The sequence below is a fragment of the Equus caballus genome, chromosome 9, assembly GCF_041296265.1.
Source record: "Equus caballus isolate H_3958 breed thoroughbred chromosome 9, TB-T2T, whole genome shotgun sequence".
Taxonomy (NCBI): Eukaryota; Metazoa; Chordata; class Mammalia; order Perissodactyla; family Equidae; genus Equus; species Equus caballus.
Window position 1 is genome coordinate 17718899 of NC_091692.1, and position 13335 is coordinate 17732233.

General features: G+C 37.2%; 1 protein-coding gene across 1 annotated transcript in view; it reads left to right on the top strand.

Annotated features, from left to right (window-relative positions):
- Positions 1–13335, top strand: part of CPA6 (carboxypeptidase A6) — a 269567-nt gene that overhangs the window by 92977 nt on the left and 163255 nt on the right. The window contains exon 2 of the mRNA XM_001494527.5: positions 11308–11383. Coding sequence (XP_001494577.1) covers positions 11308–11383 — 76 coding nt within the window. The remainder of the gene's footprint in view (positions 1–11307; positions 11384–13335) is intronic.

Sequence of the window (13335 nt, forward strand, 5' to 3'; positions counted from 1 at the left end):
AGTTATTCTTAAATACTACAAGAAAGACCAAACTGAAGTATCATATAGTGATTTGATACAATATATAGAAAATCCTTGAGATATAATGAAGATAATATCTTACTGTAAGAAATTAATTTAATGACAGGGTTATATTTTATTGCTTTGACCTGTGATAATGAGAGAAAAGGAAATTCTCAAACCTTACAGTGGAAGCCAATTTCAGAAATTTAAAAGACGATGCAGTTTACAAAATGCCAGTTTCAATTCAAGTGTGAGCTACCATGGTAGGTATTGAATCTCTTGAGAAAATTTCTGTTATAAAGTGAAATACATCAGTAAGGCTTTTGAAGGCTGTGTGTTTTTCTTTTCTCTGCTCTTAAAGAACTGCAGCAACAAAAAAAATAAGAAGAAAAAGCAAGTCATCACTTCTCCCCAACTTTAATCCAAGAGTGAAGTCTAAATATTCATGTCCTAAGCAAACTGCCAGAGGGAGCTTCTTCATGTTCTGAGCACTTTATATTGCAACTATAAAGCATGACCAAAGAAGGGAGAATGCATTTAGCGCTCTCGAGTATTCTCTGCCAAGTTGTCTCTTATTTATTGCTTTTTAATGAAATTTTTCATGTGCATCAAAACATAATCTTTCAACAAAGGAAATGCAGCTCTGAGACTTCAGCACTTTATAATAGAGAATCTACATGTGAACATTAATTTTTCTAAATGAGGTTAGCTAATAAATTTCTTTGTGGTTGGGCGTGAGATTTTTTTAAATAGGTGAACATCCTATTATCAACTCTTCCAGGGGATGCAAGCTTTCAGAAAATTCAGCAAATATATTAAACTTTCCTATTTTTCTTGCAGATATGAGATGACGGTTAGCTATTGAGCACCCTACATCCTTCCTTCTGAAAGCACACAGTTTTTTAAGTGACCATCAAAATTAAAGGGATGTTTTAGAGAAAGATGTTCAGAGAGGAAAGACAGAAAGCCAGTATGTGTCTTCCCACCTGTGAAGACTTTGATTTGAAGTAAATTTAGTTATTCCATTGGTTTCCCTTATCTCATTCCTTAAAAATAGCCAAACTAAGTAAAATTACTGTTATCGTGCAGGGTGATTTTGGTTACAAGTAGGAGATAACCTGACTCAAACTGGGCTACCCAATAAAGAATTTTTTTTTTTATCTTACGTAACAGGAAGTCTAGAGGGTAGGACAAGCCTGAAGGCTGATTGATTCAATAAGGGCACTGAAGACCCAGGATGTGTCTCTCCACTCAACGGTCCACAGAATCTGCTTCACCCTAACGCTCACTGCCTGCATAATTACAGGCTGCCAGGCGCAAGGACGGTGACAAACTTCCTTTATATTCAAAAAGAGACTGCATCTTTCTTCTCCCAACCATGGAATAATAATCCTTCCCTTAAATCTGATTATGCCAATTTATAACACATGTCGATGTCCAGACTAGCAAAAGTTGCCACGGAATCTCCAAACTCTGATTGGCTCATGGAGACCCATTCCTTATGTGAGGGTGGGCTGAATATCTGAGTGAATCAGTCCAGTGTGGGTTTAAGAAGGGGACAGTAGATTTGGAGGAGCAGCCCAAAGCATCCATCACAGTCATCTAATCTGATACCTCCTGAAGGACAACGTTAGACACTTTTCTCTACATCTAGGTAAATTGTGTCTTTAGAAGAATTGAAACATGGAGCATGTGTAGCTTGTTCAATAGAGAAAACATGTATACGAAAGTTTCTCCAAAATTATTTTCCCTTTTCAATTTATATAAAAATGTAGGAATAATATGTGTGTTTCTCAGATGCCAAAGAGCTGCCTGAGAGGAGAGGACAAGGTAAGTCCCAAATTAAGAAACTGATCAATGATTAGATCAAATACCTAGGAAAATGTCAAGAAACAAAAACACCAGCAACAACAAAATAAGGTTAAATAGATCCATAACCAAATTGCGTTTTATGTTTCTGATGTTCACAATGAAACGTACTGGGAGAAGCATCTGCTTTCAGTGCTGCAAGTTCTAAAAGAGGAGAAAAATCTGTTCCTGCAGAGGTAACCACAGTGGCCACTATGCGCTGAGAGGCTGTGACAAGTTAGGCATTTCCCAGGCGATATCTCATTGGTGCTGTGACTGTAAGCCCATCACAGGCAGGAATTGCTCTATCCCTAGCACCTGCCACTGTGCTTGGCACATTATATGTGAGCCTGACGAAGGTGCTGAACAAAGCAATTCTCACAAAGTCCTTATGCAACAGTATATTGCTGTTTCCCCGATTTAAAGATGAGAAATGTTTAAGCAATTTGGTCAAGTGGTGAAGCCCAGACTGGAATCCAGCCTTACTCTCTTTCTTCCCTACCTGAAGAAGGAAATGGATCACAGAAGATAAGTCTAGTGACTGGAGACAAGAATGAAAAAATGGAGTATATGAAGTTTAAACGTTCTTAATACTGGTACATTTGTTAGGTTTAAAAAAGACATGCTCCAGTTCCGTCAGATGATAGAAATTTGTTATAAATAAACACAGGGAAGAATGGGGACTGTTTCCAAACCAGGCCCCTGGAGCCTAAAGGCTCATTCACAAAGGGTGATGTGCCCAGTGCCTGCGCTCCCTGCTGGAGAACTTTGCTGTTGTGGTAGCGTGGCTGTTACCTCCGTCAACTGCCACTGCTCCTGATACTGCAAACTAACTAATTTTTTCTTTACGTCTCAAGTGCAAACTGTCCAACAGAGTGAGCCCAACTGGACAGGACTCACTCGGCATTCCGCTGTATTGTCCACTGACTGCCTTTAAGTTAGGTGTCAGTTTAGACGTGGTCCCAAGGGAAGGAGTCACAATATGCCAAGCAAAGACTACCTCAGAGGGAGACTATGGACAGCTCATACATCCTGAGACCATAGTTTCCTCTTGAGAGAATTGCATTCACTCTCCTGTTCAACAGATTAGAATATGACAGAATGTGGAGGACTCAATGGATGCAGTTGGGAATCCTCAAAGTACGAATTTTCAATAAAGTGAAAAATGCTGAAAATGCAAAACTGTCATATCAAACATCTATATTGCCCTATACATACCTGATGCTATGTGTCAGGTGTTATTCTAAGCACTGGACATGCATACTCATTTAATCCTCACAGTAACCCAAGAATTAAGTACCAGTGTCCCCAATCTATAGATAGAAGGACTGAGGCACAGAGAGGTTTAAAACCTTGCCCAAAGTCACACAGCTAGCACAGCAACTTGCCCCCAGAGTATGTGCTTTCACCACCCTGTCATTTGTTTTAGTAGATAAGTGAACTTTGTAGAAAGAAGAGGAAACTTCCCAAATGCCAAACATTTGGGGTAAAAAACAAAGTTAAAGTGGAAAGGAAATCTTATGCACTGTGTTTCTGGGTGTCAGGACTATGAAAAGGGGCCCTCAACCCAAGGCTGGAATTCTAGTTCCTTTAACCAGCAGAAGCAGGGAGCTAGAAGCAAGTCTATATAAAGCAGGGAACCCCAAAGTGTGGAGAAAAACTGTCCCCTCCAGCCGGAGAAATGGAGGGTGGTTTTCATCTATTAGGAATTTGGGGGTAGAAGATGCCTCTGAAAAGTAGCTGCCACAGGCCTCCACCATGTGTGGGTGTGAGCTCCTAATTTGCACTCAGCATGATATGGGAATTGCGGTTAGAAACTTGGCCCTGGACCCCTCGAGACAAGCTCCATGTCACTTTATAGAGACACTTCTACAACCCGGAACTCCCACAGAATAAACCCAAAACGTCTTGAGTTCCTGCTCACACGGAGTTTAGAGCTTAGAGAGAGAGACATTAAACAGATGATTGATGACGAGTGTCGTGGTAGGAAATGAATACCGTATTGGGGGACTTTAGGAACAAGATGACTAAAATCCCCCAGACATCAAGGGATAGCTCCCTGAGGACATAGCCGTTAAGCAGCCATCTTCAGTGTGCGTGCCTTTGCTGGGGCTGTGGTCACAGTACCACTGACTGGGCAACTTAAACCACAGGAATTTATTTCCTCACAGTTCTGGGACTGGACGTCTACGATGAGGGGTTGGCAGGTCTGGTTTCTCTGAGGCCTCTCTCCTTGGCTTGCACATGGCCGTCTCCTCCCTGTGTCTTCATAGTGGCTTCCCTCTGTGCCCAAATTTCCTCCTCTTGTGAGGAAACCAGTCACACTGGATTAGAGCTCACCCTAATGAGCTCATTTTAACTTAATTACCTCTTTGAGACTCTATCTCAAATACACTCACATGCTGAGATCCTAGGGGGTTAGGACTTTCACATATGAATTTGAAAGGGACACAATTCCTATACCCACAGTTAGATGCAACAAAAATTGCAGATGATTTTAACAAAACATGGAGCAAAGAAGGTGGAAAACGTGGGAAGGAGGGTGATCAAAAGATCTTATTAGGATACTATCTTGTTCAAGGGAGGAAATTACAAAGACATTAATTCTAGACATGAGAGAAGAAATACCTGTTAAAGTATGTTTATGAAATTTCTAAGAAAAAAACCACTGAAAAAATAGAAATAAGATGTACAGCTTGCAAACCAGTAGATAAGTAAAAGTTGGCAAAAAACAAATTAACTCCAAGACAGACAAGACAAGGGAAAGAAGAAGGCAACAAAACCCTATAACAAAGAGAAAAAATCATAAAAATAAAGCCACGCATATTAGGTATTACAATTAATGTGAATAAGTAAAATTTGCCCAAGTCAGAAAGTCTCTTACTGGATTTTTAAAAATGTAATCTAGCATTTTGATGTTTGAAATGGAATTCATGGTAAAGAGCATTAAAAGAGCCAAAGAAGGATTTTTCTAAGGACATTTTGTTCAAATAAAAGTTTTATTCCTTCCAGAAGATACAGTAGTCATGAGCTAATATATAGCTATATATCATCAAAATACATGAATTGTAATTTTGAAATTTGAAAATAAATTGACAAATCCAAAATCACAGTAGGTATATTAAATAAAATTCTATCAAAAATTGTCAAATTTAAAAAGGAACAGTTCAGTGGTTACCAGGGGAAGGGGGTGAGGTGTGGGCACAGGGAGTGAGGGAGAGCACGTGTATGGTGATGGACAAGAAATAATGTACAACTAAAACTTCACAGTGATGTAAACTATTATAAACTCAATTAAAAAAGCTTTAAAATTTAGTGGACCAAAAAGGATAGAGAAGATCTAAATAACAGAATTAAACATGTTTAATTAGTGTATGTAGAAGTTTTTAACATTCTTCAAAAAGCAGCTTGGTAAAGAGGAGCTAAAAACTGAAATTGTCAAACAATCTCATTTAAAAATGCATCAAAAGGAATAAAATACATAGGAATATATTTAACCAAGGAGGTGAAAGAACTGTATGTTGAAAACTATAAGACACTAATGAAAGAAATTGAACACAACACAAATAAATGAAGATATTCCATGCCCACAGATTGGAAGAATTAACATTGTTAAAATGTCCATATTACCCAAAGCAATACACAGATTCAATGCAATCCCTATCAAAATTCCAGGGACGTTTTTCACAGAAATAGAACAAAGAATTGTAAAATTTATATGGAACCACAAAAGACCCTGAATAGGTAAAACAATCTTGACAGAGAACAAAGCTGGAGACATCACACTCTCTGATTTCAAGCTATATTACAAAGCTACAGTAATTAAAACAGTATGGTATTGACATAAAAACAGACACATAGATAAATGTAATAGAATAGCCCAGAAATAAACCCCTGCATATACAGTCAATTTATGACAAAAGAGCCAAGAAGATACAATGGGGAAAAAACAGTCACATTAATAAATGATGTTGGTAAAACTGGACAGCCTCATGCAAAAGAATGAAACTGGATTTAACACCATACACAAAAATTAACTCAAAATGGATTAAAAACTTGACATAAAAGTCCTAGAAGAAAACATAGGCAGTAAGCTCTTTGACATCAGTCTTCATGTTGATTTTTTGAATCTGACACCAAAATCAAAAATAAATAAGTGAAATTACATTGAACTAAAAAGCTTCTGCATAGCAAACAAAACCACCAACAAAAGAAAAAGGCAACCAACTGAATGGGAGGAAATATTTGCAAACCACCTATCCAATAAGGGGCGAATATCCAAAATATAGAAAGAGCTCATACAACTCAATAGCAAAGAAAAAGTCTGATTAAAAAATGGGCAGAAGATCTGAATAGACATCTTTTTAAAGAAGACATGCAGATGGTTAACAGGTATGTGAAAAGAAGCTCAACATCATTAATCATCAGGGAAATGCAAATCAAAACCACAATGATATCATGTCACACCTGTTAGAATGGCTATCACAAAAAAAACAAGAGATAACAAATGTTGGCAAGGATGTGAGGAAAAGGGAACCTGTGTGCACTGTTGGTAGGAAAGTAAATTGGTGCAGCCACTGTGGAAAGCAGTGTGGAGTGTCCTCAAAAAATTAGAACTAGAACTACCACACGATCCAGCAATTCCACTTCTAGGGACTTATCCAAAGAAAATGAAAACACTAACTCAAAAATATATATGCACCCCCATGTTCATTACACCATTATTTACAATAGCCAAGATATGGAAACAACCTAAGTGTCCATCAATGGATGAATAAATAAGTTGAAGTTGTGGTATATATATACAGTTATGGGTTGCTTAAGGACGAGGATACTTTCTGAGGAATACAACATGAGGTAATTTCATCTTGCAAACGTCATAGAGTGCACTTACACAGACCTAGATGGTATAACCTACTACTCCCATAGGTTATATGGTACTAAGCTTATGGGACCACTGTCATGTATAGCCCATCGTTGACTGAAACGTCTTTACGCTGCACAGGACTGTACATTGGAATGTTACTCAGCCATAAAAAAGAATAAAATCTTGCCATTTGTGACAACATGGATGGATCTTGCAGGCATTATGCTAAGTGAAGTAAGTGAGATGAAGACAAATACTATATGATCTCTCTTTTATATGGAACCTAAAAAGAACCAAGCTCGTAGATACAGAGAAAGGATTGGTGGTTGCAGATGATGAGAGATGGGAGAAATGGGTTGATTGGTTTTGTTTTTAGTTTAAATAAATTGAATTTTTTAAAAACTGAAATTACCAACTTTTAGTCCTGAACATCAGTGAGAATATTACATATTAAAACATAAATAACAAAGTAGATCTAAAGAAAAAAGTACATATTAATAAAGATAGAGGCAGAAATTAATGATATACATAAACAAAAATATAATAAAAACAAAATGATTCTTTAAACAAATCTTTGGTAAGTCTGATTAAGGAATTTTTTTTAAAAACACAACGTTAGGATATAGAAAGAGGACAAAGCTACAGATAAAAGATGTTTTAAATCATAAGATATTTTAATTAATTTTTAATAGCTTATATTAATATAATTTATATAAATAAGTGAATGGTTTTCCTGGAAGTGTAAATTACCAAAATTAACTCAAAAAGTCCAGCAGAAAACTGAATAGATCAATATCCACCAAAGAATAAAGAAGGTAGATATCTAACCCCTGAAGACCAAAAAAAGGAAGAATTCGTCCCACCTTGAAAAATTTTGAGTGTATTCTACAAAACAATCAGAAACGTAATTCCTGTGTCAAGTTGTCAAAGCATATTACAAAGATGGAAAATTTCCCAATTAATTCCATAAGGCTACTATAATGCTGATGCCAAAATTAGACAAGGGTGATTCCAAATGAACATTTATTTTAAGTTTATTAAAAAAGTCTAAAAGTTTATGCTTTTAGCCAGTTTATTAAAAAAGTATCAAAAAATTATTTTCAAAAAAGCCTTCCTTATGAATATAGGCAAATTTTAAAAATAGTGTTTTAAAGCTAACATAATTGAGTCAAAAATAAAAGCAAATTCATATTATAAAATGCTGCGTGTGACTGTGTACACGTGCAAATACAAAGAAGAGAATCAGGAGTGAAGCACAAATTATTAACAGTAGCTACTAGGGGAAGATTGGAGGTTGCAAGAGAACTGGGAGGGGAACTTTATTATCTGTAATATTTAATTTTTATAAGCATGGATTCATAAACTGGTTCTGTAACTTACAAAGAAATTTAGAGTATGATAACGGAAATAATCATGAAAGGTCATGCCAGGAGCCAGAAGGAAAAATCTGGAGCTTCACATCTATGTCTTTCAAAAGGAGGCTGAGGAGGACTCAAGTTGCCCATAAAACAGAGGTGTTCTTCCATAGGTGTTGCAAAGTCAAGGCACAGCGATGAATATGGAAGGCATCAAACTCAAACACAATCTGAGAACCTTAAAATGAAAAGGCAACTGGGAGTTCCTCTCTCACTCCTTCAACAAGGAAACTGAGGCCCAGAGAGATTGTAAAAAGTTGGAGGTGATGTTCTCTTGCCGAATTCTCTTCTTTGGGTGCATACATTCTCATTACACCTCTAATAATACCTTTCAAATTCATTAAACGTATTTAATATTGTCTCACTCGTGTGGTTGCTACTGTGCATAAGGATTAGTAGTCAAACTTACAACCAAATTTGATGTTGGCATTATAGCAACATAACCTCATTTGTCCTGTAAGGCAAGGGGACAAAATGTGAATATATCATGAGTTAATACATATTAATGATTACGGGGCAATTAGTTATTTGGGATATCCAGCTGCCTCTGTACTACATCCTTAAACTGTAATTAAAAATTCATGTGCTCTGTTTCTCTGACAACTTTATATAGTCTCTCGAGTTAGAAATATCTGGCTTACAAACACAAGTACATATGAGCAGCTGGTTGCCCAGTCATCTCGCTAACCTCAACCCATATTCAGACATTCGATTTTCTCATCTTAATCCCAAAGGGTAGCCAAGGGGTCTTAAATGGATGTTGCCACCTAGCGGTTGAAAAAACGGATAAATTATGAAGGAAACCTCTCATTCACCTTCTCTGATAGTTGTGCCCAGTAGTTTTTCTCTCTAAATTCTAGGAGCTACTTCAATTCCTGTTGGTGGTAGGAGGTTATTGTTCACTACTTCAAAAAAAAAAAAAAAAAAAAAACTAGCTATCAGATCTAGGGAGAGTAAGCTTTCTGTGTGGTGAAACAAATGGGGCATTTGGGGGGCATCTGGTTTTACATGCTAAATAAAGAGCCCTTGTTGGTTTTTGGTTACTGGTTAGTCTACCAATATAATTTATTAGTTTACAAAAAATATAACAGTTCATGAGCTTCCCTAAATAGCTTTCCTTGTTTTCTGTTCTTTGATAAGTAACCACATTTCTCAAGTCACACCTCAGAATTTCCACAAGCTGGGATGCGGTGAACTTTTTGTGATAAAAATGACAAAGCTAGGTTGGAGCAATCACTTTCAGAGTTAAATAATCCCAGGGGTGGTCCCCTTTTATCTTACACTCACAGAAGAGGAACCGATTGCCAGGGTGAATTATCTGTCATTTAAAAATTAAAAAAAAAAAAAACACATCCCAGGGCTGTAAAACAGCTACAGATTGCTGTCTTTGCACTCCTGAGGAGCCGACAGGGCCCCAGATGGAGGTATTTGTCAGCAAGCTGTCAAGGGATCCATCGCTCGCAAACAACCGTATCACCCGGCAGAGTTGTCTTTCTCTGCCAAGAATTATATTGGGTCAGGTGGGAGAGGCTGGGATATGATGAATCTGGGAAAAACAAGGGTCAGAGAATCGTGTCCCAGAAATGAAAAAGAGAAAAGGTGCAATTACGTTTAAGTTCCAAAGGTCATTTTTGGAGTTGTTTTACAGGGACTTGATGATTTTTTTCTCTCCCTCTACTTTCTTTTATTCTTTTCAGAAAAATGGTCTTTGTGACACTGAGAGGTGGTTTTGTGTGATTTTGAGGAACTGAATCTCCAAAGCCACGTTAGGGTAGAGTGTCTAAAGCAGGCTAAATTATCAGCAGCAAGCCAAGGGCGTTGTAATTGACAGGCCTAAAGAAGGTATAACAAGATCATTAACAAAGCTAAAGTGGTTGGAAATGCACACACAGACAGCCCTGAAGAATCATTGTCCCACAAATCTGAGAGTCTTCCTTGGGGTCTAGTGCCCTCCATGTGAATCTTACCTGGTCTTGGAAACTGCCTTTCATCTAGGTAGTAAAACCATGGGAAAGCATGCAAATTCCATCCCTATTTTGGTACCCCTTTGAGGCTGGAGAGAGAAATTTTGGGTGAACTACTAGAGTTTTTGTTTTGTGCTTTATATATATGGTACTAATAATATTCTACTTTACTCACAGTCATTATGAAATGCCATACAGGGTTATGAGAAACATTCATTCCTATTACACTTTATTTAGTTCTTCCTTAGTTTCCCTCTGTAAGTCAATTATTCTCAATGATCTCCTTTATGCGAATCCATGTTAATATTTAATAAGTATCTACTCTACGCAAAATACATTGAGCCGTTGTGATTATTATATACTGGAGGTGTGCTTCCCAACCTGTCCTCATTGTGACTTAACTAGAAAATGGTAATACCCATCTGGCACACCTGGTGGGAGAGGTCACCACTGCAGAGAACTCTCTGGCAGATAGTGTGACACCGCAAGTTGTCTTAGGCAATTCAGAATCTTTGCTGAAAGAACCTTATAGAATATTCAAATATAATTTCAAGTGTGGGAACATCTTAATGGCTGTAAAAATTGATTTTAAATTTTTATCACTTTAAAAATTTTACAGCCATCAGTATCTCATGGCACACCTGTAAACAATTGATGGTCCTCCAGTTTGGACCCACGTGCCAGTTGGGAAGCTGCATACTAGAAAAATAAGATGGCCCATACAGATAGGCTTATCTTGACTGTTCTCAGTGTGGGAAGAAGCCAAACCAGAAATGTTCCACAGTGTATGGATTTCATTGTCCTCTCATTGAAAGTCACATTCTTTTCGGCATTAAGCTAAAAAAGAAGAAAACTTTTATTTTTGCTTCCGTCATTAGGAATTTTCTTTCTTGGTATCTACTCTGAGCTATTCATGAAAGTTCTTGTCCCTGTGGCCGCTGTCCCTGTGTTTTTCGCCTTTCTCTGCTTAAGTGCGAGTTTGTAGTCTTCAAAAGCTGTTGAAAAAACAAATAGTTTTAAGATAGGGAAAAAAGACCAATGCAATCAGAGAATAACAAGAATTGGATAAAATAGCTGTGAGCCAGTCCAAAGTTTTGCTGTTTTTCTTCTTAAATGCAGAGGCAGTTTTTTAAAAGGTAAGAAGATAGAGATGGCTAAATCTTTTTTTTTTTGAAAGGTAAATATCACTTTTTTTTTTCCTTTCTTACAGTGATAAGGTGATAAGACTTATTCCCACTACAGAAGAGGAAGCATATGCACTGAAGAAAATATACCACCAACTCAAGGTAAGAGAGTGTCCGCTCACTTATCAGTATGCTTATAATGTGTTTACAGGGCTTTGCTGACTGGAGTTCAATAATTGGAATTAATTAGCCAAGGGAAGAAAATGCTAAGACAAAACTTGAAAGAGCTTTTAATAGATAGTTAAGGTTACTCAAAATATTATTGTATATCTGACCCATTATCTATTTTCTAGTTCATTTATTTTCCATCTCCCTTAGTAGAATGTAAGCTTCATGAGAGAGCTTGTCTATTTCTGTTCATTGCTATATTCTCAATGAATAGAAACTCAGTAAATGTCTTTTTTAGTGAATGAGTGAATTTAGTTTATAATTTTCCAGGATTTCACTTTTCCTTCTTGAAATCTTCCTGCAGGTCATCTCGACACTTTCCTTCTAATTAAAACTTCAAGAAGAAGTGAGTTGAGGAAAATAAAAGCCAGAAATTCAAGTTAATTAGTTTTGCTATGTTTCAGTGAATCTGATAAGAGAATTTTGCTGGCAAAGGTTGAAGGGCTCTGATTATTCAATCTTTGATGAATTTTATGGATTTTAGAGTTAGAGTTAGTTTCACATCTCCCCATTACTGCATATAATTGAGCGTTAGCTCTAGCTAAAGAGTTGTGATGAGAAGTATAGTGATGAGCTCTTTTCTATGCCTACCAAAAACTGAAGCTGACCCATAAAATATGTGGTGGTTTAGCTCATTTTAATGGATGGCAAAGAGGCCTCGCTAATCTACAAAAGGAGCTAGAAAAACCTGTATCCTACATGACCGAAGTACAATCTACCTGGAGAAGGTGTTAGGTGGGTAAGGGAGGAAGGACAGACTCAGTGCCTTCTGGAGATATTTATAAATATCAAACTTTTGGTCTTTTATTTTTGGTTTGATTTTTCTCTTTGACATCTTCCCTTCAAATATTCCATTTATTTGCAAATGAAGTTTTGAACTTTTAGTTCATCGATTTCCTTTCTTCCTCCTCATTCCTTGCCACTACACATGCACTGTCGAGTTTAAGCTTGGTGTCATTACAAGGACCCGAGGTGAGGATGCAGGAACTCATCCCCAAATTGTGATTTTATCCAATAGCAGAAAGCCTGTCTCACCAGGTATTTCCTAAACCCCTTCTCCTCCACAAAGGAATCTCTGCTTCTGGATACTGACATTAACCTTCCTCTGGTCTTGTGTGATCAGCCTCCTCATGACAGCCTTTTCAGCAGCAATATCTGAATGCTATCTGAACAGCCCACCAGGGACTCAAAAGTTGCAAAGATCAAGGCAAGTTTCAAGTGGAAATTTCCATCTCCATTGAAATTGTGTTTTAGGTATGCCCTTGGAAAAAGAAAATAGCCACTTTACACCTTGGAGTTGAGTATCTCACAGAACAAATATTCTGAACCAGATATTGGAAAAATGATTTGTCGAAGGATTTTTTTCCACTTTGTGAATATATTGACATGGTATGCTTTTCAAAGTTATGAAAATAAAATTGCCTGGTTATATATGTGATGATCACTTACCATTGTCAAAAGCAATAAAATTACATCAGTGAGGACAGTGAGGGTTACTTACAAACTCTTGTAAATCATAATAGATGGAATAAAAGATGTTGAACATGGATAGGACTGCGGACACTGATAGCATTTATACTGTGCCCTTTTTTGTATATACTTAAAGAAAAACATTCCTGCATATTTTTTTCATTTAGTCTTAAGGAAAGGCAATAAGATGGGGGAGGAAATGGTTTGGATGTGAAGGAGCTTAGAGGACAACTTCGAGAAGGGAGGAACAGGGGGCTGGTGAGGAAGAGGGCAGCAGAGTGAGGGAAAGAAAGGGAGTTAATACAGTCCCCAACCTAACGATGGTTTGACTTAAAATTTTTCAACTTTACCACGTTGTCAAAGCCATACGCATTCAGTAGAAACTGTACTCGGAATTTTGCATTTTGATCTTTTCC